Consider the following 21,848-nt stretch of genomic DNA (forward strand, 5'->3'; position numbering starts at 1 on the left):
GCAGGGAAGGGCAAGTTACACTTCTTCCTAGCTGTCTAGGGAGAAACCCAGCCCGGCAATTTTTCCTGTGGCAAGCCAGCCTCCTCATCCGCACACGAGTTGAGGCGAGTTCAGCGAAAAAGGAAGAAACGGGAGCTGGTGAGGAAGACCATTCTTCTCGGCTCTTCATGCCCAGACCGAGTGCTTTCCCGGAGGTGCCCCGGGAGGCCGCGAGGGCAACGGCGCGGGCACCCTCCGCCCCGGGATGCGTGCCGCTGCAGCACAGCGCGCAAGGTTTCGGGGAGCAGCAGGGCGGGAGGCAGCCAGAGGGGCAGGCAGGGCACACACAGCCCGCTCCCCTCCGTCGCTTGGCGATGGTGTTATCAGCTCTGCTGGGCTGGGGGGAGCACCGTTTTCCACCATTCCCAGGCTCCCAGATGGGTTTGCTGGTTTAGGTTTTGATAGCAGTGGAAGAATTACACATCCCTTTCCCATCCCTCATCCTAGCCGTGCCGGCATGGAAGTTGATGGCGTTTGAAGGGCCAGGTGGGGCTCTGGCTGAAACCCAGGCTCGGTAAGGGGTGGCCTGCCGGGCCAGGAGCTGCAGCCTCAGCCCAGGCTGGCTGTGGCAGGCAGCAGGGTACGGAGGAAGCCAGGCTGCCCGATGTAACAACGCCCAGCTCCCAAACCCAATGGAGCAGAGGGATCAGTGCTGGTCAGGCCCAGAGGGAGCTTTGTCTCTGCAAGAATCCCCCTGCTTGCTCTCTCCCCACCATCTTTACCCACCTGAGACCCTGCAGAGGAACCTGTCGTAAGCAGGTGAAGGCAGGTGTCACCGCGGTGGCCCTGCGGTGCCTGGTGAGCTTCCCGGCGCAGGGGAATGCCAGCTCCATGCAGGGCTCTCCTGAGAAGAAGGCATTAGGAGATTTTCAAGGTTCTGAGATGACACGCGGGTAGGAAGCGATATCAAAACCAGACACTGTCCCTAGCAAGTCACTAACTGTGTGGGGACCTGGAGTGGGAACTAGAAGCACTGGGACAGAAGTGGCTGTCACCAGCGCAGCCCAGGAGGTGATGGGTCCAACCCTCCTTCAGCGGAGACTGACCTGACAGTAACCTGTCTGCCCAGCCCTGCTAGCCAAAAGCCCTGTGAGAAACATACTGATTTACACTCGCCTCCCCTATGGGCTTGTCCTCTGTCCCAAGTTGTCCTCACACTGAGAAGGGTGTCCTGGTAAGGCAAACCACTCTCCCTATTGACTTGGACAGTTACAGAGTAAGTTATAGTAATTTCACCTGTCAGGGCCTCAAGAGGACTCATAGGCCATCATGGTCTTGACGGGCATCACCTGGGACCCCCACCCACGGCCTCTGCCCAGGGACTCCACCTCAGCTCAGCTCAGCGCAGGGCTGCCGGTCTCTGCCCCAGCGATGGAGCAGGAGTGCTGGTTTCTCACTCAGCTACAGCCCCACCTGTGCTTGCTTATGGGCCCTGTTGATCCAGACCCCGACCCATGGATTGACTTCAGACCTTCCCGATCATCACAAACGTGTCAGGAATCTGGACTCTGAGTTGCCCCCCCTGCCCGGCTCCCTGGCTGGGTGTGGTGGGACCAGCCCTGGCTGGTGGGGCCCTGCTCTGCCAGCCGGGGGGGTCCCCCCAGCTCCCTGTCCCTTAGGGAGCAGTCAACCCTTTCTATGTCCTGACATAATTAAAAAAAAAAAAAAAAAAAACACCACCACCTACGAATTTTTGTGGCTTGAAGTGGGTCTGAATTACTCAAATTTCATGAAGCATGATACATGTACACCCCATATGTCGAGCACTTTGCTATACAATTTCATCTGCGTGCGGTACTTGCAAGACATGTCTGTCAGTGAGAGCGAGAAGAGTGAGGAAACAGTAAAGAAAACCCAAGATGATGTAACCACGAAGAAGTTAGGAGGTGTTTGTGATTTCAGAGAAATTAACTCGGACACAAAGTATGTGATAAGTTGTTATTATTAGAAAGGCAGCGCAGCAGACATCACGGGAAGGCAGGTACAGAAATGACAGCGCTCCAAAGGTCATTCCATTTCTTATTAATTCACGTATTTTCTTAGTAACTAGATTTGTGGAACCGTGAACCGGCGCCAAGGTTGAGAAGGCCAGCGAGTATCTGCGTGACAGCTTCGGAGTCGGCGGCCGCCAGCAGCCGCGGCACGACCCCGCTGGCCTGGCGGCGGGGTCCGCCTTCGCGCCTCCGTTCACGCGTTTAAAACCTCAGCGCGCTCCCGGAGGTGCGCGCCCTCTCGCTGGACGTCTCCGCGCCAGGCAGCCAGCGGCTCTCCCGGCCCACCGCGGCCCCTAAGCGAGGGGGCAGGAGGGGTCCCGGTTAATGCTCGCCCGCCGTCGGGGCAGGGGGATGCCCGGGACCAAAGAGCTCTCCCCCCCCCACACCCCGCGGAGGGCGGCCGGGGCACCTCTGCGTGGGCAGCAAGTGCGGCTCCGCGAGGGACGTGGCAATGAGCGTGAGGTGTCGGGGAGGGGGTGTCGGGCTGCGGGGTGGGTTGCCGGTGAGCGCAGAGAGTACCCGTTACGCATCTTCCGAAGGGGTTTCGGATCAAACGTTTGACTGGCAGCAAACGAGCGCGCAGCAGGCGGCGGGAGCCGCAAGGCAGCAAGAGGAGAGTCCTCTGTGCAGAGGGGGACCCCCCGCCCCGGCCGGGCCCCCAGCGGCACAGGCGCGTTTTGTTCGAATAGCGACTGAAAAAAAAAAAAAAACCAAACAAAACAAAACAAAAACAAAAAAAAAAACCAAAAAACCCACAAAACCATGAAACAAACCAAACAACAACAAACCCCCAACGAAACAAACAAACAAACAAACCCCCAACCATTTTAAGTTGCTGGCCGTAGGGGGAATACCGTCGTGTGTGCGTCCGCGTGTCCCGAGGGCTACTCAGTTGTCCCCCCGTGTCCGTGCCCGGGTAGGGGTGCCGGGCGAGCAGCCGGGGGCGGCGGGGAGCCCTCTCCGGGCGCCGTCCAGCAGCGGCCGCGACGGGGCACGGCTCCTGCTTTTGTTCTTATTATTTTCCTCTTTTTCGCTTGGCTTCTCCCTCCCTCTCTCTCGGCAGCGGCACACCGAACGGCAGCCCGCCTCCGGAGAGCGGGGTTTTGTCCCGGCTCCGTCCCTGGCAGCCCGTCCGCGGAGGACGGACACCTTCTCCCCGCCGCGTACTCCGGGGCCGGGAATGCAGCGCACAGGCGCCCGCGCAGCCGGCCAGCTCTTCGCTTTGCTCCAGGTTAGCTCCCAATCCACTGGGAGAAAACAGAAACAAAAATAAGTTAATTGCTCCTGATCCTATTCAGGAATCTTAAAAATAAATAGCTTCCCAGAGCCAAAGAGCGCGAGGCGTTCATTTAGCAGCAACGGGGCTAAACATTTGTCGAACTGGGAAAGGAACAAATGAGAAAGTGTCATTCATGGCTCCAGCTGCCGCTGGCCTCTCCCAGCCACTTCCACCAAGGGCCCTTTGGAGTTGATGACACCGCTGGGTCCCCTCACAGGCGGACTGATTAGATTAGACGTGATTGCTGCAGTTCACGTTCGTAGCTGGCACACTTAGACAACTCTCTTGCATGAATTACGGGAGGGCCGGGAGCGCTGCTTTAGAGGGTCACTTGTAATTTCGATTATATGTGATTACAGGCTTTATACGTGAAAAGGCTTAATTTGCACCCGTTTGGTTTTCGGTCTAGAGGGGTCTGTACGAGACGTACTGTACAGTCAAACTTTGTTTTACCTCCGGGAACACTTGTGTTTGGCGGGTCAGCGTCAACTGCTTTTCTTTTGTGATGGATTTGGTTAAAAATAGCAAGACTTTATTATTTTCCTCGCGGGGAAACTGATACAGAGGGATGCCAACACGCACTCACTGGATGGGGAGGCTAGGCATAGTCTCAGAAGGTATATACACACACACACACACACACACACACATATATATATATATATATCCCCCGGAGAAAACGTCGGTGGAGAAAACGCCGAAGTGTTACAACTTAAGACAACCCGCCAAAGCCCAAGCGCCTTTGCCCGCGCTCCAGAAGGAGCAGAGCCCGGGGCTGTGCCCGGGGCTCCCGGGCCCTGCTGCCGCCCTCCCCTCCCCTCGCCGGGGCCGGGGAGCCCCGTGTCCCCTCCGTGTCCCCCCCGTGTCCCCCCCCCGCCCCAGCAGCCGGGCGGGCAGCGGCAGCGGCAGGTTCCCACCGAAGGGGACGGCTGCGCTGGATCTCCCCCAACGCCGGCTGGTAACCGGGGACCGCAGCCGGCCCAGCATCCTGGTAATCCCGGGGTCTGGTCGCCCCCCCCCCACCTCCCCTTTAACTCTTTCCCCCGTTTATATTTTGACTTCCCTTCAAAAGACAGTAAGTAAGCAACAAGCCCTGAGCGGGCATGAACAGCGAGCCCAGCAGCCGGGGCTAATTCCGAGTTTTACCAAGCCGGGGGCGATGCGGCGAATCGCTCTTAACGATGACTATTACAACGGTAACAACAGCAGTCGGGCTCGGACCGGGCGCCGTCGGGTCCGCCGGTATTTTCCGTAAGCTCCCCAGTGCCCCCACCCGAAGCTCGCCCAGACCACCGGCCGGCCGGGGGTCCCCTTCCCCGGGAAGGCGCGGGGAGCGGGCTCGGAGCCCACGGAGGGAGCTGGCTGCGGGGTGCCGCCTGCTCGGGCGGGAGGGCTGCGGGAAAACACTTCCAGGAAAAGATTAATACGCGCAACAGAAGGTTAGCGGAGTTATTATCCTTTTCAATTCATTTTTTACTTAAAAACGCAATGGAATTATTCATTTTATTAAGGAGGAAGAAATTAAAGATTAGGCTCTAGGCGGTATTTTACCTCCCTCTAATCGCCTCTGGGATCGGATTGGAGTAATCCTGACGACGAGATGAATTCGCCGGTGAGTCGGATTTTTGAGTGCATGTAGAGATACGTTATGATCATAATGCAAGTGAGCAATATCAAGAACATAGCTTAGGAGCGAATGAAACACAAAACCGATTACGGGGAAAAAGAGAACAGCAGCTTTCCCGGGCAGAACACGAAATCAACTCGAGGCAAAACTTTTGCCCTTAATTCCTCCGACGGTTTGTAACTCTGGGAGCCCGGCGGGCCCGCTCCTTCCCCCGTCGGCCCCTTCTGCCGGGACTCGGTACGTGCCGCCAGCCTGGAGAGCGGCCCGGGCCCGGGGAGGCTGGCCCAGCCTGCAGCCCGCCGTGCCCCCCCCGCAAAAAGAAACCGGCCGAGAGGTTACTTTTTGCCACCCTCAGAGCCTGTAAATATCTCTGCCTCAGAGAAAAAAAAAAAAAAAAAAAAAAAAACAAACCAAAAAAACCCAAAAAAACAAACAAACAACTCCCTGCACCAGCACCATTGCAGGCTGTTTGCAGCTCGGCAGATATGTAATATCGCTAAAAAGATGCGGTCCGAGCACAAGGCAAAGGTCGGGACAGGACTAAAAAATAATATATCAACATGGATTTTAGTAAAGTCTATCTATATCGCGGGCGACTCCGGCACTAGCAAGGCTCCGTCTCTGAGACGGAACACAATGACTTCCCCAAAAACAAAAATTAAAAATAAAAATTAAAAATATGGCTTTTAGATCGCTATTTAATAATTAGGCACGAACTTAAGTTTTCGTGGGCGGTACGGCAAGAAAGCGAGGCATAACCGTAAAGAAGTAACGAATAATAAAGCTCCCGCTTCTCCAAGAGTGTATCTCAGCATTGAGGAGGCCAGGGTAATTGTAATGGCAGGGCTGTAATTGCTGCTTTGGGATATTTACCCTGCTCAAATGACACTACATATTTTACTTTCAAACACATGTCAAAAAGTCAATCCCAAAAAGACCAGTTAAGAGCAAGCTGTTAACATATTAAGTATATGGGATTTGAAGCCTCTAAAACCCACTCAACAATAATTCCCTTCTTCAGCACCAATCAAGAGGAAATTTGCCTAGATTGAATTAAACGTAAATTGCTCTGAAGGAGGACACTCTCCTCTGGCAGACACAAAATAAGCGAGAGACACCGACACCCCGGAGAAGCGGGCAGCCCGGAGCAGCTGCCCCGCACGGCCCTGGGGGGACACGGCTCCGGCCGCCCCCCCCCGCGGGTCGGTGACACCGGCCGAGCCGGGGCTGGCGGTGCCGGTGCGGGAAGCGGCAGGTAAGAGGCGGGCGGCTGCGGCAACCCGATCCGGGGCAGCAATTACCGTCTTAACGCCGAGACCCAGCTGCCGGGGGGGGGGGGGGCGGCACCTGCCCGCCCCCCCCAGCCCGGCCGAGGGAAAGCAGGGAGCGGGGCTGGGGCTGGAGCGGAGCACGGCGGCCGGGGACCCCGCAGGGCAGGGCTCGGGTCCCCCCCTCCGCCCGGCGCTTGTCGGCATGGCCGTGTCCGTCCAGGCCCGCCCCCGGGCTCAGCCCCGGCTCCCGTCGCCTGCCCGCGCTCCAGGACACCGGGGGGGACGGGGCGGGCACGGAGGTGGCCGGGCGTGCGGGGAGCGTCCTCGGCAGCGGGGGGATGCCCGGGGCCCCCGGACGCCCGTCCCCGGGGGCGGCGGGGCAGCTCTTCCTCCGTCCCCCGCAGATGCCCGGTGCTCGCCCGGCAGCTCCCGGCTGCGGAGGTACCGTCGTGCGACAGCCGCTGCCTCGTCCTCCTCCCACGGGGCCGCGGTGACCCGGGGCGGCATCGGGCCGGTCACGGCGCCGAGGGCAAGGATGCCTCCCTCCATCCCTCCCTCCATCCCTCCCTCCCCGGGCCCCCAGCCCTTCCTCCCTGCTCTCGCTTCCCCACAAGTCGGTTGTCCTGGGCCGGGGCGGGAGACAGAGCCTTTTGCAGGCTCCCCAGCTGGGACCCGAGCAGCCCTCCGCGGGGGGAAGCGGCCGGGCTCTGCCCCACGGTGCCCCGCCTGCCACCCGCTCCCGGGAGGGGACGGAGGGACCCTTGGCTGCTCCCGGGGATTTCGGTACCGGCCCCTCAGTCGCCAGCCAAGTGAGCCCCAGGCCGGCGGGAGGAGCGGGAGCTTTGCTCTGCCCCCGAACCGCCGGGCGCTGGGGCAGGGGGCGAATACAGAAGGCCCCTTACCCACCGCTGTCCCTCTCCTCTCCCCGACCCCCGCCCCGCTGTAAGTGCAAACACGCGGGGCGCTGGAGCTAGCCCTCCGGACAGGGCCGCCAAGCTTCGCTTAAATACACGGGGAGCACATCTGTTTAGGAGAATATATACCTATAAGCAGCGTGTGTGCTGTATATTTCTTCTTGTATCGATACCGATCCTGAGCTTTCGGTATTTGTGTGGTGCATGTTTTATTGAAGGACAGAGAAGTCACACCTAGTGTATATGCAGGTTACTTTAGACATCTCTCTCTCTCTAAAAAGTGCTTCAGATGTAAAAGGCACCCCCTCTTCCTACCTCCTTTTTCCTTCTCTTCCCCAGCCCCAGGTTTTGAGTCATCCTTTTGCTCACAAGCACTCGCTGGCTTTGGCCCGGGTGGTTCCTGCATCCCCATGCGTTGCTCTCGCCGTCTGCTCGTCGCAAGTTCCCCGCTCGTGTGTTTACCGCGTTCTCCAAAAGCTCGCCTGCACCTGACCCCGTTCTTTAAAGCGGTGAGCAGGCCAGGAGCAGTCCCAGGAGCAGAGCAGCCGTCTCCCCCCCGCCTCAGACACACGCACCCACACACCCACGCACAAAGAGAGCTCGGGCTGGGAAGTGGCAAGGAAACAAACCGCTTCCCCTCCAGCCGCTTCTTCTGCAGCACCTCGTTTGACAAATACCCCGGCGCTTGCCCTTGAATTGGGTTTCGCATCCCTATTTAGCGCTGGGACAATGATTTTAGATGATGTCACTTAAAGCCAAACAAGAAAATTGATCTCGGATTTGCTTGGCCTCTAAAGCCCGGTTAAGCAGATTGCAAATAATAATAATAAAAAAAGGGGGGGGGGGAGGGAGGCAGAGGGGAGAGAGGCGAGAAGGAGCGAAGAGACGCCTCCTTCCCGGGGCGGGGGAGGCGCGGGCGCCAATGAAAAGTGGCCGCTTACTGGGGGGGAAAAAACTTTTCCTGTTGACTGTTGGAAACGAATTGAGCAATTATCTAGTTTACCTTCTCCTCTTGGAAGTTAACGATTGGCGAGATCTCGGCTGCGTTATTGACACAACACTTTCTATTGATAGCAGTAAGTAGCGATTGTCCCGAGTCATTGGTGCGCCAAAGTAAACTGTGATGGGCTGGCATGAGTCCACTGGACTGAGAAGGCTGGTTCCGCCGGCGGAGGCTGTGGTGATGGTGGCGGCGGCGATGCTGGTCTCCCTCCTTGCAGATCAGTGACAAGAAAAGGGGCAGAGAGAGTGAAAGAGAGAGAGAGGGGAGAGGAGAGGAGAGGAGAGGAGAAAAAAAAAAAAAAAAAAAAAAAGAGGCGTCTACCAAAGCGGCTCAAACCGGGCGAACAAATGCAATCCAGCCATGGACAATAGTGGCCACCACACGGCGACCAAAATCCTAGCGACTCCTCCGGCCAGAGAAAGCCTGTCTGCCAGGAGCAACATGATCAGCACGCCCAAGCCCCTCGCCTTCTCCATTGAGCGCATCATGGCGCGGACGCCGGAGCCGCGCTCCATCCCCGTCCCGCAGCTCCTCCACGGCTCCGTGGCCAAAGGCGACCCCAAGCACCCGCTGCACCTCAACTCCTCCATCCCCTGCATGATCCCCTTTGTCCCGGTGGCGTACGACCCCCTGCCCAAAGCGGCGGTGGCCGGAGCGGAACCCAGGAAGGCTCACTTAGACTCCTCTTCCTCGCCCTCCTTTAGCTGCGGCGATCTCTTGAACTGTGCCCTGAGCTTGAAAGGCGATTTCCCCCGCGATGCCCTGCCCTTGCAGCAGTACAAACTGGTAAGACCCCGAGTGGTCAATCACTCCTCCTTCCACGCCATGGGAGCCCTGTGCTATTTCAACCGAGGCGACAGCCCCTGTCACCCGTCCGCCAGTGTCAACATCCACCCGGTGGCTTCTTATTTCCTCAGCTCTCCCTTGCACCCGCAGCCCAAGGCTTACCTGGCGGAGCGGAACAAGCTGGTGCTGCCGGCCGCGGACAAGTACCCGGCGGGGGTAGCCTTCAAGGACTTGTCGCAGGCTCAGCTGCAGCATTACATGAAAGAAAGCGCTCAGATCCTCTCGGAAAAAATCGCCTACAAGACCTCGGAGTTCAGCCGCGGCTCCCCGAGCAGCAAGCCCAAAGTTTTCACGTGTGAAGTTTGTGGAAAGGCAAGTAGAGCCGCGGCCCGCCTCCCTTCCCCCTGCTTCCCCAGCCTCCTACCCCCCTCCGCCTCTCCGCCGGCTTGTCGGTGGTTTGCTTGCTTGCTTGCTTTTTTAAACGACGGCTTCCCCTCGGCGCTCTCGCCTTCTAATCGCGATTTTATTCATTTTTTCTTTTTTTTTGTCTGATTTCACTCTCAAGGTATTTAATGCACATTATAACTTAACTCGCCATATGCCGGTGCACACGGGAGCCAGACCCTTTGTTTGCAAAGTTTGCGGGAAGGGCTTCAGGCAGGCGAGCACGCTCTGCCGGCACAAGATCATCCACACCCAGGTGAGCCTCCATCCATCCATCCATCCATCCCTCCCTCCTTCCTTCCTTCCCTCCCTCCCTCCCTCCTTCCCGCCCCGAGACCCCTCCGCTCACGGTTTTTGGGGAGCCCGGCGTTGTCCGGCAGCGGCGCGGGGCGGGGCGGGGGGGCTCAGCCGGAGCCGTCGGGGGATTTCGTTTGCCCCAAGCGCGGTGGGGTTCCGGGGGGTGCCCCGCACTGGCGAGCCGTCAGCTAACACACGAACCCCGCGAACCCGCACACGAACCCTGCAAACCAGCACACGAACCCTGCAAACCACCCAACAAGCCGTGTTTCCTTCCAGGAAAAGCCACACAAGTGCAACCAGTGCGGCAAAGCCTTTAACCGGAGCTCGACCCTGAACACACACACGCGAATACACGCCGGCTACAAACCTTTTGTCTGTGAATTTTGTGGCAAAGGATTTCACCAGAAAGGTACCAGTCCCCAGCGCCCCGTCCCTTGCCCGGGGCCCCCCTAAGCGAGGTCGAGCCTCGGGACAATTTGCGACGGGGAGGGGAGAGTTGATTTTGGGTTTAATTTCTGTTATGAGAGATTTAGGTTAATTCTAAGCATCGCCGGCCCCGACACATTTCCTACGGCCCGGCCGGCGGAGCGGGGCAGGGCTTTCGTGTCGGGGGGAGCGCGGGGGGCAGCCCTTCCGCGGGCAGCGCCCGTTTTCCGCGCACTGCAGCGCGCAGCTTCCAGCGCAGTTCGGCGAGCGGCCTCGCCGCCTTTCTTCCCTCCGGCTGCAGGAGTTTGGTTAGTTTTCCTCCCCGTGTCGCTGGGAAGGCTAAAGCCAGGGGTTCCGTTTCTGCGATTGATGCGCTTTCGGTGTGTTCGGTAACTCCCTTCAAAGGAAGAGCCGCGGGGAGGACGGGGAGAAGGCGGGTGTTTGCCAAGCCATCGGCGGTCGTTTTCGGCTGAAGCCGAGCGCTGGGGATGGGACGGGGTTTGGGGAATATTTTTTTTTTTTTTTCCCTCTTCTCCCCTTCGCATCGTCCAGTTCTCAGCCCCACGTCCCTTCGCCCTTCTTGTCTCCTTCCCAGGCAATTACAAAAACCACAAGCTGACTCACAGCGGGGAGAAGCAGTTCAAGTGCAATATCTGCAACAAGGCTTTCCACCAGGTGTACAACCTGACCTTCCACATGCACACCCACAACGACAAGAAGCCCTTCACCTGCCCCACCTGCGGCAAAGGCTTCTGCAGGAACTTTGACCTCAAGAAACACGTCCGCAAGCTGCACGACAGCGCCCTGGGACTGCCCCGGCCCCCCGCCGAGCTGGGGGGGCCCGACCAGCCGCCCCCCCCCCGGGCCGCTGCTGCAGGGCCCGCCGCCGCTCCAGCCGTGAGGGAGGGGGGGGGCCGCCAGCGGGGAGCGCCGCTCCGCCGGTGGGAGCCCCCGCCGCCGCCCGCCCGCCTCTTTGCATGCACCTGTTAAGCGGTTTTGTGTGTTATGCTCTATATCGCCACTACGGTTTACGGGACTGATTGTTTCCTCTCTCTTCTTCTTCTTTTTTTTTAAAAAAATTTATTTTTTTTGGTTTGTTTGTTTTTTAAAGACTCTATTTTTTTTTGTTGTTGTTGTCGTTGCATCTCAGGTGGAGAGATGGTTTTAAAAACGAGAAAAAGCGCCAAGCCAATTTCTGCTGTATTTATTTGGGATCTGTATTACCCGAGCCGGGAACGCTGCACCACTTTAATTATTTCGATGTATATATATATATATTTCCATTGTGTTGATCCCGCCCTGCCTCCGCTGCCTGCTGGTTATCTTCCCCCCTTCTTGGTTTCCTCCTCTCCCTCTCCCCCTCTGAATATCGTATCTCTATGGACAGAGCTGGTTCGCTATGTACGGATTTGAATTTCGGTTTGATTCTTGCACGTGGAAAAAAAAAAAAAAGAAAAAAAGAATTCGTTGACCTGGTGGAAATAAATATTTGAACACGAGTGACTGCGGCGGCCGCGGCTCGGCCGGGCGGGGAGCGCGGCGCTGGTGCTGGCTGAGGGCAAACCTCTCCCGCTTCCCTGCCAAAACACTGAAACAACCGCTAAAGACTTTAATTAAGAGGGGTAATTAGTTCGGATTGATCAAAGCCGGGTTGTTATGTTATTAGCTGCTCAGCAGACTCTGCCAAGCCGAGCCCGCCCGTCGGTGGGCGCCTGAGGAGCGGCGGGAGGGGCCGGCGGGGTTTGTGAGCGCTCCCGGGGGGAGGTAACTGAAACCGGCACAAAAAAACGGGTGCTGTTCCCCCCGCGAAGAGCAGAGGTACCCTCTCACCTCCCGCTGCCCTCGGGCTCGGGGGTCCTTTCCGGGCGGGGGGGGGGGACGACACGGTGATTCTCTCCGGGGACGGCGGCGCCGGAGGGGGCGGGGGGGGGGGGGGCTTTTTTCCCGGCTCTCGGGGGACCTGGCGGTCACGTCTTGGGGACCGCTCCGGAGCGGAGCCCTCCCAAACGGGGGATGCGGTCCCCGCGCCGGGCATCCCTGCTCTTACCGAGGTTTTGCGGCACCTGGAGCCCTCCCTGGGTTTTGGCTGGGTGGGAAGGGGCGAGACGCGATGGTTCGAACCGTGCCTAAAGCGGTACACCCCGGAGAGGGAGCTCCCTTGGCAGCGGCGCTCCCGCCCGTCCCCCCCCCGGGGGTTCGGGCTCCGGCCGGCGGCACTTGTCTCGCCGTGCGGCTCGGAAAGCGGCTGGGAGGGGAAGAAGCGAGCCTTTCTCCTTTCGCACGTCCCGGATTGCCCAAGTAATCCTCCGGACGGACGACGCTGCTTCTGAAAAGCCAAGCAACAGGTCGGACCCGCAGCTCAGGCAGACCCCGGCAGGGCTCAGCCGGGGGGAACCGGGGGCACCTCCCGGCTCCCGGGGAAAAGCCAGCCCGGAGCCTGGCCGGTGATTTGGGGCGGGGGGGACACTTCAGTGCAGCCCACGGGCACGCCTCGCGTGTGCAGCGGGCGGGCCCCCCCCCCGCCGCGGAGCGGGTCTCCGCTGGTTTGCGGGGGCAGCGGGAGGTGGGTGACCAGCTGAAGTGACCCCGGGTAAACTGGGAGGCGGGCTGGGAAGGGGCAGAGAGGAGAGGCTGGGCGTCCCCTGAGGATCCGTCCCAGTGGTCGCTTCTCTCCAGCTCTGCCCGGCTCCCGGGGCCAGGAGAGGGTCGTTCGGGCTGCCACGGGGATAAATTCTTCCCCAGACAGGTGACGGCCGTGCATCACTAGTTCCTCTTCTTTCCTTCCTCCCCAAAGGCAAACTTCTGCAGCGTGTAATGCAAGGTAAGCTGTCCCGAAGGTGCCACTGAAATTATGTGGGTGTGCCATTTCTGTGACCCTCTGCTTGAGTGAAATGAATCGAAGCAGAAGTCCAAATTACTTTTCTTATTGCTCAGCAAGTGTGACAGCGTAAGATACTGCAGCTGTCTTGGCAAGGTGCTAAGTATCTTTTTATAACTCTTTTAAACGGTTCAAAACTATTCAAGCACTGCAAGTATACCGTAACAGTCACAAAAGTATTTCGTATTATGACGGAAGGATATGAATGTAACTGTATGATGAAATGAAAGGAGAATCTAATCTGGCCTCCCTGTGACAAGCGTGTAACATCAGTCTCGCATCAAACACCTGCATGAGGCCTGAAGTCACCACAGAAGAAGACTCCGTGCTCTGGTTACACAGATGCCTGGCAATTCTTTGCTCTACCTTGTTTCTCCAGACTGTTTTCTAAGTGCTGGGAGAAATGAGGGCTCAGGCTTCCCTGAGCAGCGGCAGTTAATTTATTCTTTTTTTATAGTTAGGGAGGGAGACAGAATTTCCGACGTTGCTTGACCGTAGACCATTTACAGGTTTATAAACAGTAATCGGTATTTTGACTTCCCTCCTGTAAAAGGTCTGAAGTCGCTCCATAATCTGGGTTCTTCTGTGTCCTCCTGAAAAATGCTATTTTGCTAAAGAACTCGCGTGCAGGAGTGACCACGTTTTGAAATGGAGTGGAAATTAGGCACTCTAGTTTTATTCCAAGGTGAAGCAGAGAAAGTCAGTGATGGGCATGGATAAGTGTTTCTCCTTCCTAGATTTCTTGAGGTAAACACTACAGACGTGGGACTTCACAGGGAGATGAGGATAGCTCATTTGTTATTTCGCTATATAAAACCATGTTTGTGTCAAAGGCTGGGATTAATACATGTCTCGGAAGGCCTGTGTGGCATTACCTTTCATTTCCTGTCTTTCAAGATTAATCTCAGGTTAAGTGAATTTCTAGTTAATGGTCAGAGGCAATTCAAAGCTGGTGAAATCACCATGAGAGACAAAAGCTATAGCTTCATGTACATCCAAAGCTTAGAGCTGTTAACAGCTCTCCTTACCACAAACAAGATTAATACTTTTTATCTTTTGTTTGTTGGTTTTTTTTTTTTTTATTGTGAATAATTTTGATAGGAGAAATGGAGTCATCTGTATCTAAAGGAAAGGTTATATGTTCTGGCTCCTGCTTGCCAGTCAGCATCATTGCCATATTATCCATATCCTGTATGACAACTGGTCAGCCTCATTCTACCAGTCCCTCGTGGATGCTGGGACGAGAAGGGTGTTGGTGTGTCTGGATCTGCTAAAACAGAACTGCAGAGTTGAGCATTAGCATCCTGACGACACTGTAGCCCACCCCCCATCAATCACAACAGCTTCACTTTAGTGCTGAAGAAAAGGGAGACAAGTCTGGTGCCTATGGGACTCCGGAGAAAAGAGAGAGCACATGTAAAGGAGGAGATGTTGCCCTCTACCCCCCCACCCCTGCCCAGGATTTCTCAGATGGGACTGAATTTCTTCTGTGCTTGTCAGATGCTACAGTTATGTTAACATGTGTCAGTGCTGAAAAGGGCATGGATCTGAAAGAGCTACCAGAATTACCAAAGCTGCCATGTATTACTGTAGAAATAAAATACAGGAACAGCAGGATCCTCTCAGAGAGTCAGATAGCAGGTTCTTTCTGAAGCTGAAATGGTAGTGGTTTTGCTCTGCTACTGCTTTATTGGTGATCAGATACTCCCTAACAAAACAATAAAAAAAAGGTGGTGGTTGTGGGCAGAGACAAATATAATAGTAATGACCTTTGGTGGTGGTTTTTTTTGTTTGTGTTTGGTTTTTTGTTTGTTTGGGGTTGTTGTTGTTGTTTTTAAAAGAAAAATCTTTGCATGTCAAAATGTAAACTAAGCATTTTGGTTTTAATTTTCCTTTTTTTTTTTTTTTTCTTCTTTCTTCTATATTACCACAGTGGTGAAAATAGAGGGACTAAACAAAGTGTCACAAATTCATCTGGAGCCAGCTCAAATGAAGGCATGTCAGTCACAGCTTAGTGCCAGAACAGTTTGATTGGACAGTGCTTGAAAACTAGAAATTGGAAAGCTCCTACTCTGCACCTCATGTGCCATACTTAGAATGGGACAATCACCATTTTGTTCTTTGGAGCTTGGTAAAAAAACCAGGGACCTACTTTGCGCCTGGCGTTTTGACATGCTAATATGAAATAATTATAACTTTGTAGGTATGTAAATCTTTCCACCCACTGGCTATTTGGCTACTGGTTTGCTCAGGTACCATCCTTACAGAGGGAGAGCTGTGTTGTACCCTGCCGGCAACCGCAGCAGTAACAATTCCGTAGGAGCTCCCACCTCTCCCGTAAAAGCAGTGGTAGTTTTAGCTCCCATAAGAGCTCCAGCCCCGCTCCATGCTGGGTCCCCCTTCTCCTCCCAGTCCGAGGCTGGATTACTTTTGGGTGACCGCTTAGGGGCTGCCCAGCACCCTGCGACCCCCTGCAACAGCTGGTCGGACTCACCGTTAGTCCCGTGGCTTTGCGGAAAGTTGTCATTTTGCTTCAGCAATCTGTGGCTCTTGAAACAACACAAAATTTCTCGTTTTAAAACCGCTGGTGGTATTATGAAGTATAAGCAGCATCTATCTTTGGTCCTCCTTTCAAGCCTCCTTTCAAGCTTTTGTGGAAGTTATTTAATGGCTCCACTGCTCAGTCACTCTGTTGTAATTGACTCCTTGCGTATTTGATTAGGCACAGTATTAAATCCAATAACTATGCCTGTGGAAGTACAAAACCTCCTCCCTTTCTGCCTTTGAAATCGCTAATATTTCACTACAATTATTACGTGATTTCTAAGAAATCACCTTCAGTTACCAATAGATTCAAACACATAGAGAAGCTGTTTTTCTGATTAATTTTATGAAAAATTAATACATGGTAAGTTTTATTTTGGATGGAAAATGAACATGACACTTTGCAAATGTAAGCATGAGCAGTTTATCTGCAACTGCACAAGTAGGTTAAACGTTTATTTTCAGGGATGGGACTGTAAGATTCAATTGCAGACTGACACAGCATGTAAGAGAAACCTTGATTCATGGTACTTTAGCTTAGAGGGATTAAATACAACTGATGACATAAAATAAACCTTTTCAAAATATTTCTAAAACACCTGTTAACCTCTTGGTATCACCATGGAACATCTGAAGAGTTTATACCTCCACATAAAAACCTTGCCTAACTCTTTCTTTCTCAATAACAATAATGAAAAACCCTTGGACGATAAATACATTCAGATGAGTATTTTTTTCTGAGCAAGGAAGTATTTGTAAAAGTAATCTTGCTGAAGAAGTTAAAATCTGAACTGCAATATGTTCAGAAAAATAATCGTTTAGCTTTAACTAGAAAAGGCTTTGACTGATTGCTTCTTTTCCTGTGTTTGCCAGGAAATAAAAAAAGAAATGGCAACCTTATTTTTTACCCTAATGTATTTTAAAGGAACAATAAGTTGGCTCTTAAAATAAATAATCAAAAAAGTTTATGAGGAATGCAGGAATCACATAATCTTTTTTTCTTTTACGTTTGCCAGCAGATACATTAATCTACACATCATAAATAAGAACATATCTTAAAAACCACTGTGGGCTACTTTAACTGAATACTAAAAGCTGAGGGCCAATGCTTGCTTATGTCCAGTGATGCTTTTGCATCCCATGAACCTGGGAAGTGCAAGAGGTACAGAGAAATAAATTTAGATGACATTTGTCAATTTATGGGAACATCCAGTCTGAAGAGCTACAGTAGAAATGGCTAGAACAGTTAGGTAAAGACCAAAACAAATTCATAATTACTTTTGTGGACAACCCGTAATTATTATGATTTCACATAATAAAGTCATGGAGTGTTTTGATTTGCTAGTCCTAAGAAGCAGAGACACCCTTCCCTACAAACAGTGTCTCTTCTGTTCTTGTGAAGTGTGCTGGTTCTCTAGGTATGTTCTTCTCACATACCTTTAGAAATGCAGTGTACAGTTACATTTTTTTTTTTTGAAAATATTAAATTACGTAAGGATTACAACTACAGCAGAGACTGAGTTACCCCAAAATGGATCTGCCACAAGATGGGCAGCTGAGTCCTCAGCAATGCAAAATTCGTATTTCTTGAGAAAGCAGTCAGAAATTGTTCTAAATCCTCCCTGATGCTGAATGTTATTGCACACCAGACTGACTTGCAGTGGAATTCACAGCGGGCAAAGAGCTACTTTACTTTATGCAAGCAAAGGAGTACATCACAGCTGAGTTGCATTTACTACATTTAACTTACATCTGTCTCTAGACTAATTACAGAGGGTGCTACTTTATAAGATTTTTTTTCTGAATCTTTTTGTAGAAATGTCTTTGACAAATCAGCATTTATAACTCTCTGTAGAAGTTTACAAGTAGATTTTGATAGAACATTAGTATAAAAACTTGTTGTATTGGGAGGAATTTACTCGAAACCAGAGATAACCAGCTTAAGGGTAAGGAAGATTCTGCTGGGTTGGGTTGTTGCCTGAGAAGGTCACACTCACATTGAAACGCCCCTTCTGCTTCACGTATTTCCAAGCACTTCAGTAGTGTCTGTCCCGTGCTATAGAGTCAGCGTGTCTATTTTAGTCTTTCCTGCTTTTCTCGGACTGCTTCTCTTCGCATAAATGACAAACAGTCGTAGGATCAGAGAGCTGGAGATAGGACTTGGGTCCCAGATCTGCAGCATGTGATTGGCCCAATTGCAGGTGTTCAGTACCAGTATTTTGCAAAAGAACCGCCTTTTCAAATGTGGATTAATTAAAAATTATCTTACTATGCTTAAGCAACTCATAAGCAGATAGAAATCATTTCAATGTGGATGTCAGGTGTCTCAGGAGCATTCCCCAGTCCCCAGGCTGTTTGCTATTCCAGATTCTGGGAATTAAGTTTTCATTCTGTGAATGTCAGAAAAGGACTGTTGGTTACTCAGGGTGGTGTTGCAATGCTTTTGAAAGATCTTGGTTTCACCCTAGTGCACAATGAAGATAAATTATGGAATTATGAGATTATTCGCTAACCGGCATTCTTGCTTTCCCAGCCAGTTGTGTTGGTCACGCTCTTTGTACGAGCCGTCTGCTTCTTTTACAGAGCTCTGAGCCTGTTTTCTTTTCATTTCTTAAGGAGTGCGAAGCACCAACTTGTAAAGTGTCCCACAGTCTTATCTGAGGTTTAGATATAGTTACCCTCTCCCCCCTTTTTTTAATCGAGTGGTTGCCAAACAGGACATGGAGCAATTAGGTTATGAATCATTTATTTTTCTGATTTTTGTTTTCTTTTTAGCAAAGTTCAATTCAGAACAAACTCGTTCAAGGCATGAGTCAAACCAGCCTGTCTACCTTGGGCAATGCTTACACCAAAATTTTGGGCACCTTAACAGGAAGCAAACGAACATAAATGTCTGTGTTTTCTACACTGTCAATGGAGAGACATAGGTGCCTCTAGCAGCATGAAAAAGCGATTCAGTCCCTTCTGTGTTAGGTACTGCCTTCACTGCAGATAGTTTGCAGTTCTTCTAGCAGCCTCCTGAGGCAATCCAGTTACTGAAGCGTCCCTCTTTTCTGTTACATCTTCTGGGACGACAAGAGGAAATCCCAGCAAATGGTGCTGGTGACCACTTTTTTGCATAATGATTTGGTGGTGAAGTTGCTTATCCACATAGCCGGAGGATGGGTGGCTGTACCCTGCTTTGCTGGGCTGAGACCTTCCCAGTCCTCAGGCCATGGAGTACGCTGAGTGAAAGCACTCTCCCAGCCTCCTAGTTTGCTTTGCATCCGACATGAAAACACTGCCGGGGCCATCAGGACAGTAAGCAAAAAGGAGTCCTTCCCCTGCCCTCCCGGGTTAGGGCTTTCGGAGGGGACAGAGCTGCTGTTCCAGCTGGGTGCCCTGGAGCGCACGTGCTGTTCTCAAGCAGCCTTGGAAGCAGGGATGAAATCCCAGTCCTGCTGCCTCACGAGTGCGTGCTGTAATCACTGGCTGCTCTGTGTCTTGCGTGCCTGGCTACGCAGTGTCTCAGTTTAAAGAAGAGAGATGAAAAATGCTCTCACGTAAGATACTGCTTGGCTTGCTTGTTTCCAACTTTCCACTTGATTTGGGAATGGTCCATCTTGTGTTGTGCAGATTAAGGACTTTTTCATGCTGGATGAGCTGAATGCTGACAATTGTTAGGTTTCGTTATCAACTGTAACTCTTATTTGCACCTGGTAGATTTTAAGAAACCTTGGGCTTCCGTCGATGCAAGCTGGAAGGACTCTTTCTGGAGCCCATGGTTGTGTCAGTATTCAACCATGAAGACTTCACTGCCTAGCAAAGTGCCCGGGCAGATTGGCTCTAACTGCTGCAGGTGATGTCAAAGCAGTTGCTGCTTCTAGTAGTTATCACAGCTGAGGGAACAGAAAGGTTCTGGATTCTTCAGTGAAGAAAAATTAAATTCAGAAGAGACTCCTCCTGTCTCTAAGAAATATCTCAAAGTTAATTTGAATTTATTGAATTGTTAAAACTTTGCAACTCTTTGGAATAATCAGGAAACCTGTCCTTCATTTGCTTTTGAAAAAAAGGCTTTTCCTTGGAGGGGGATTTCTTTTGCATATCTGTACCTTTCCAACAAAAATAGCATTTGAAAATATCACTGGCGAATGAGTGCAGCTACCTAGTGAAGGCTAGCATAAGCAAAAGACTATATAAACCTCCCCGTATTTCCCACTCACATATAACACTCTGCATTGTATGAGGTCACATAAAAGGGAATGCTTCTTGCTTTATCTGTGAAACATTTGCAACAAGTGCAGCCATCCTTCTTGACGCTTGGATACCTATCAACCTCTTCAAATGCCTGAGAGCCATCGTACCCATACCTCATGCCTGGGAAGCCAAGAGGAGAGGAGGGGCCAGGCGGAGTCTCACGGTGGTCTCGAGACTGCTGGGGCTGGATCAGACGTGCAGCTGAGACCTCGACGAGCTGGTGGCGACGATTGGACACGCTCCTGCCTTCTTGCCTCTTCCCCCCACGGGGAACCTGAATTAACCAGCAGCCCACGCGCCAGCACGAACTCATTGCAAGTCGTGTGACATCTCCTCAGCGTGGCAGCCGCGCCTGCGGGGCGTGTGGCCCATCGCAATGCAGAACTGCGGTTTGGAGACCCTTCGTCTCGAGCGCTGGGGCTCCGGCCAGGCTGCGATATGGAAGAGCTCATGTAAAATTGTACCGTTCTGATCACACCGAGGGGCTCTGGAGTTTGGGTGAGGTGTTCTTGTGTTTTGGGGGTTTGGTTTTTTTTTTCTGAGAGTGGAATTTAAATCCTATTAAAGTGAATGGAAAAAACCTCTCTCCTTTGAGTCCAACGGGGCAGATAAGACCATTTTTGTTAGGCAATTATGGTATCAGGAATCTAAAAAAGTAAATATGGTTTATGGTACCTTAGTTTGTAACTAATAATTTTCCATTTCCATGGGGCTTTCCTAGCTGTCAGGAGCACCATATCCTAACTGATCTGGATCTTCTCAAGTATCTTAGAGTTTTAATTTGTACTGTTTTTAAAAATCTGGTGATATACCATAGTATTCTGTTTTCCTGTAAAAATGAATTCTTCAATATGAGCAGCAGAACATCTTTAAAATTGAGATACAAATTTTTTAATCCACTTCTCAAGGTTTATCTAACAATGAAAAGTGCCGTGTGATTTTTAGTAAAATAACTTATTTTTATTAAGAGCTTAGACAGAAGCTTCTTAGAACTTAGATTTTGCCACCGGCTCCAGTAGGACCAGGGTGAGACATGGGTATTTGAGACATGATAATATGAATATGCTGAAATATTATCCACTTCGGTGTCGTGGTTTAATTAACTCTATCCCAGCCGAAACCAGGACATTTGTATCTAATTGCTTTGTGAAGGTGTTATGTTAAAATCCAAATATAAACATTCTGAAGATAGAAAGAGAGCAAGATGGAAGTGTATCATCCCAAAAATCTAAGGATTCTGATTATATCTGTAAAAATGTTTGGCCATCAACTATGGTGGGTATAATACGTAAGGCACACAATATTTTCCACCCACAAAATGTTACCATGCTATAGTCCATTTCAAAATGTGCTGCTGAATAAATATTTATAGATAATCCTGCATTTTTGGAGTTAGTAGTCTGTTCTCTTCAATAGATATCTGGGCAGTGTCATTCCGCTGCAGATGTATACCATGCAATCAGCCTTATACTCACAGTGGGATACTGCTGCTAATTGCAACAGTTGTAGCTCAGAATAAGGTAGCAGCTTCTCAGTGATATCTAAACAAATTAAGGTTAAATTTAAATGAATCAATCAGAAAAAAAAACCCCCAACCAAAACCAAACCCCAAACAACTGTCTGTTACTTTTATAGTTCATTAGCTGTTAACACTAATAGCACTGTAAAGGGATTGCTAATTTTCTTGTGATACATTGTATAGGCTATTATCCAGTAAAAGGGTGTAGGTTTCAAATGTGATTTGATGTCTTAGGGTTCTAACTCAGGTCTTCTTTGAGCTTTCTGAGGATAGATCCCTCGGTATTTGGGCTTTTTTGGTGAGCACAGTCAAGACTGAGCTCTCATGGGATCCTTGTGAGGGAGTATCACGCCTATTTGCTTTGTTTCTTTGTTTTCCCAAGCCAGGAGATTTTCCTGGTCTTTGCCATAAGGCAAGATGCAAGGGTTCAGTGTCCATGAGTTGAGAAGGTATTTTGTTATTGGCTCCTTCTGTCCTGAACCTTCATCACACCAGTGAAGGAACCTGTTGTCAAGGAAGACAGATGGAATTTGAAACTATGGGTTTTTTTTTAAATCCCAGTCTGACCACTAATGCCATCATTTTATA

At 51.7% G+C, this 21,848-nt stretch overlaps 1 protein-coding gene across 1 annotated transcript; it reads left to right on the forward strand.

The window, feature by feature from the left end:
* Window positions 1-8,346: 8,346 nt before the first annotated feature.
* On the forward strand, window positions 8,347-11,341 carry FEZF1 (FEZ family zinc finger 1). The gene is made up of 4 exons (XM_030016413.1): window positions 8,347-9,285; window positions 9,479-9,613; window positions 9,934-10,066; window positions 10,679-11,341. Exons 1-4 carry the CDS (start codon window positions 8,488-8,490, stop codon window positions 11,071-11,073), a joined length of 1,461 nt encoding a protein of 486 aa, XP_029872273.1. The 5' UTR covers window positions 8,347-8,487; the 3' UTR covers window positions 11,074-11,341.
* Window positions 11,342-21,848: the final 10,507 nt, after the last annotated feature.

The sequence above is a fragment of the Aquila chrysaetos genome, chromosome 5 (assembly GCF_900496995.4).
Source record: "Aquila chrysaetos chrysaetos chromosome 5, bAquChr1.4, whole genome shotgun sequence".
Classification (NCBI taxonomy): domain Eukaryota; kingdom Metazoa; phylum Chordata; class Aves; order Accipitriformes; family Accipitridae; genus Aquila; species Aquila chrysaetos.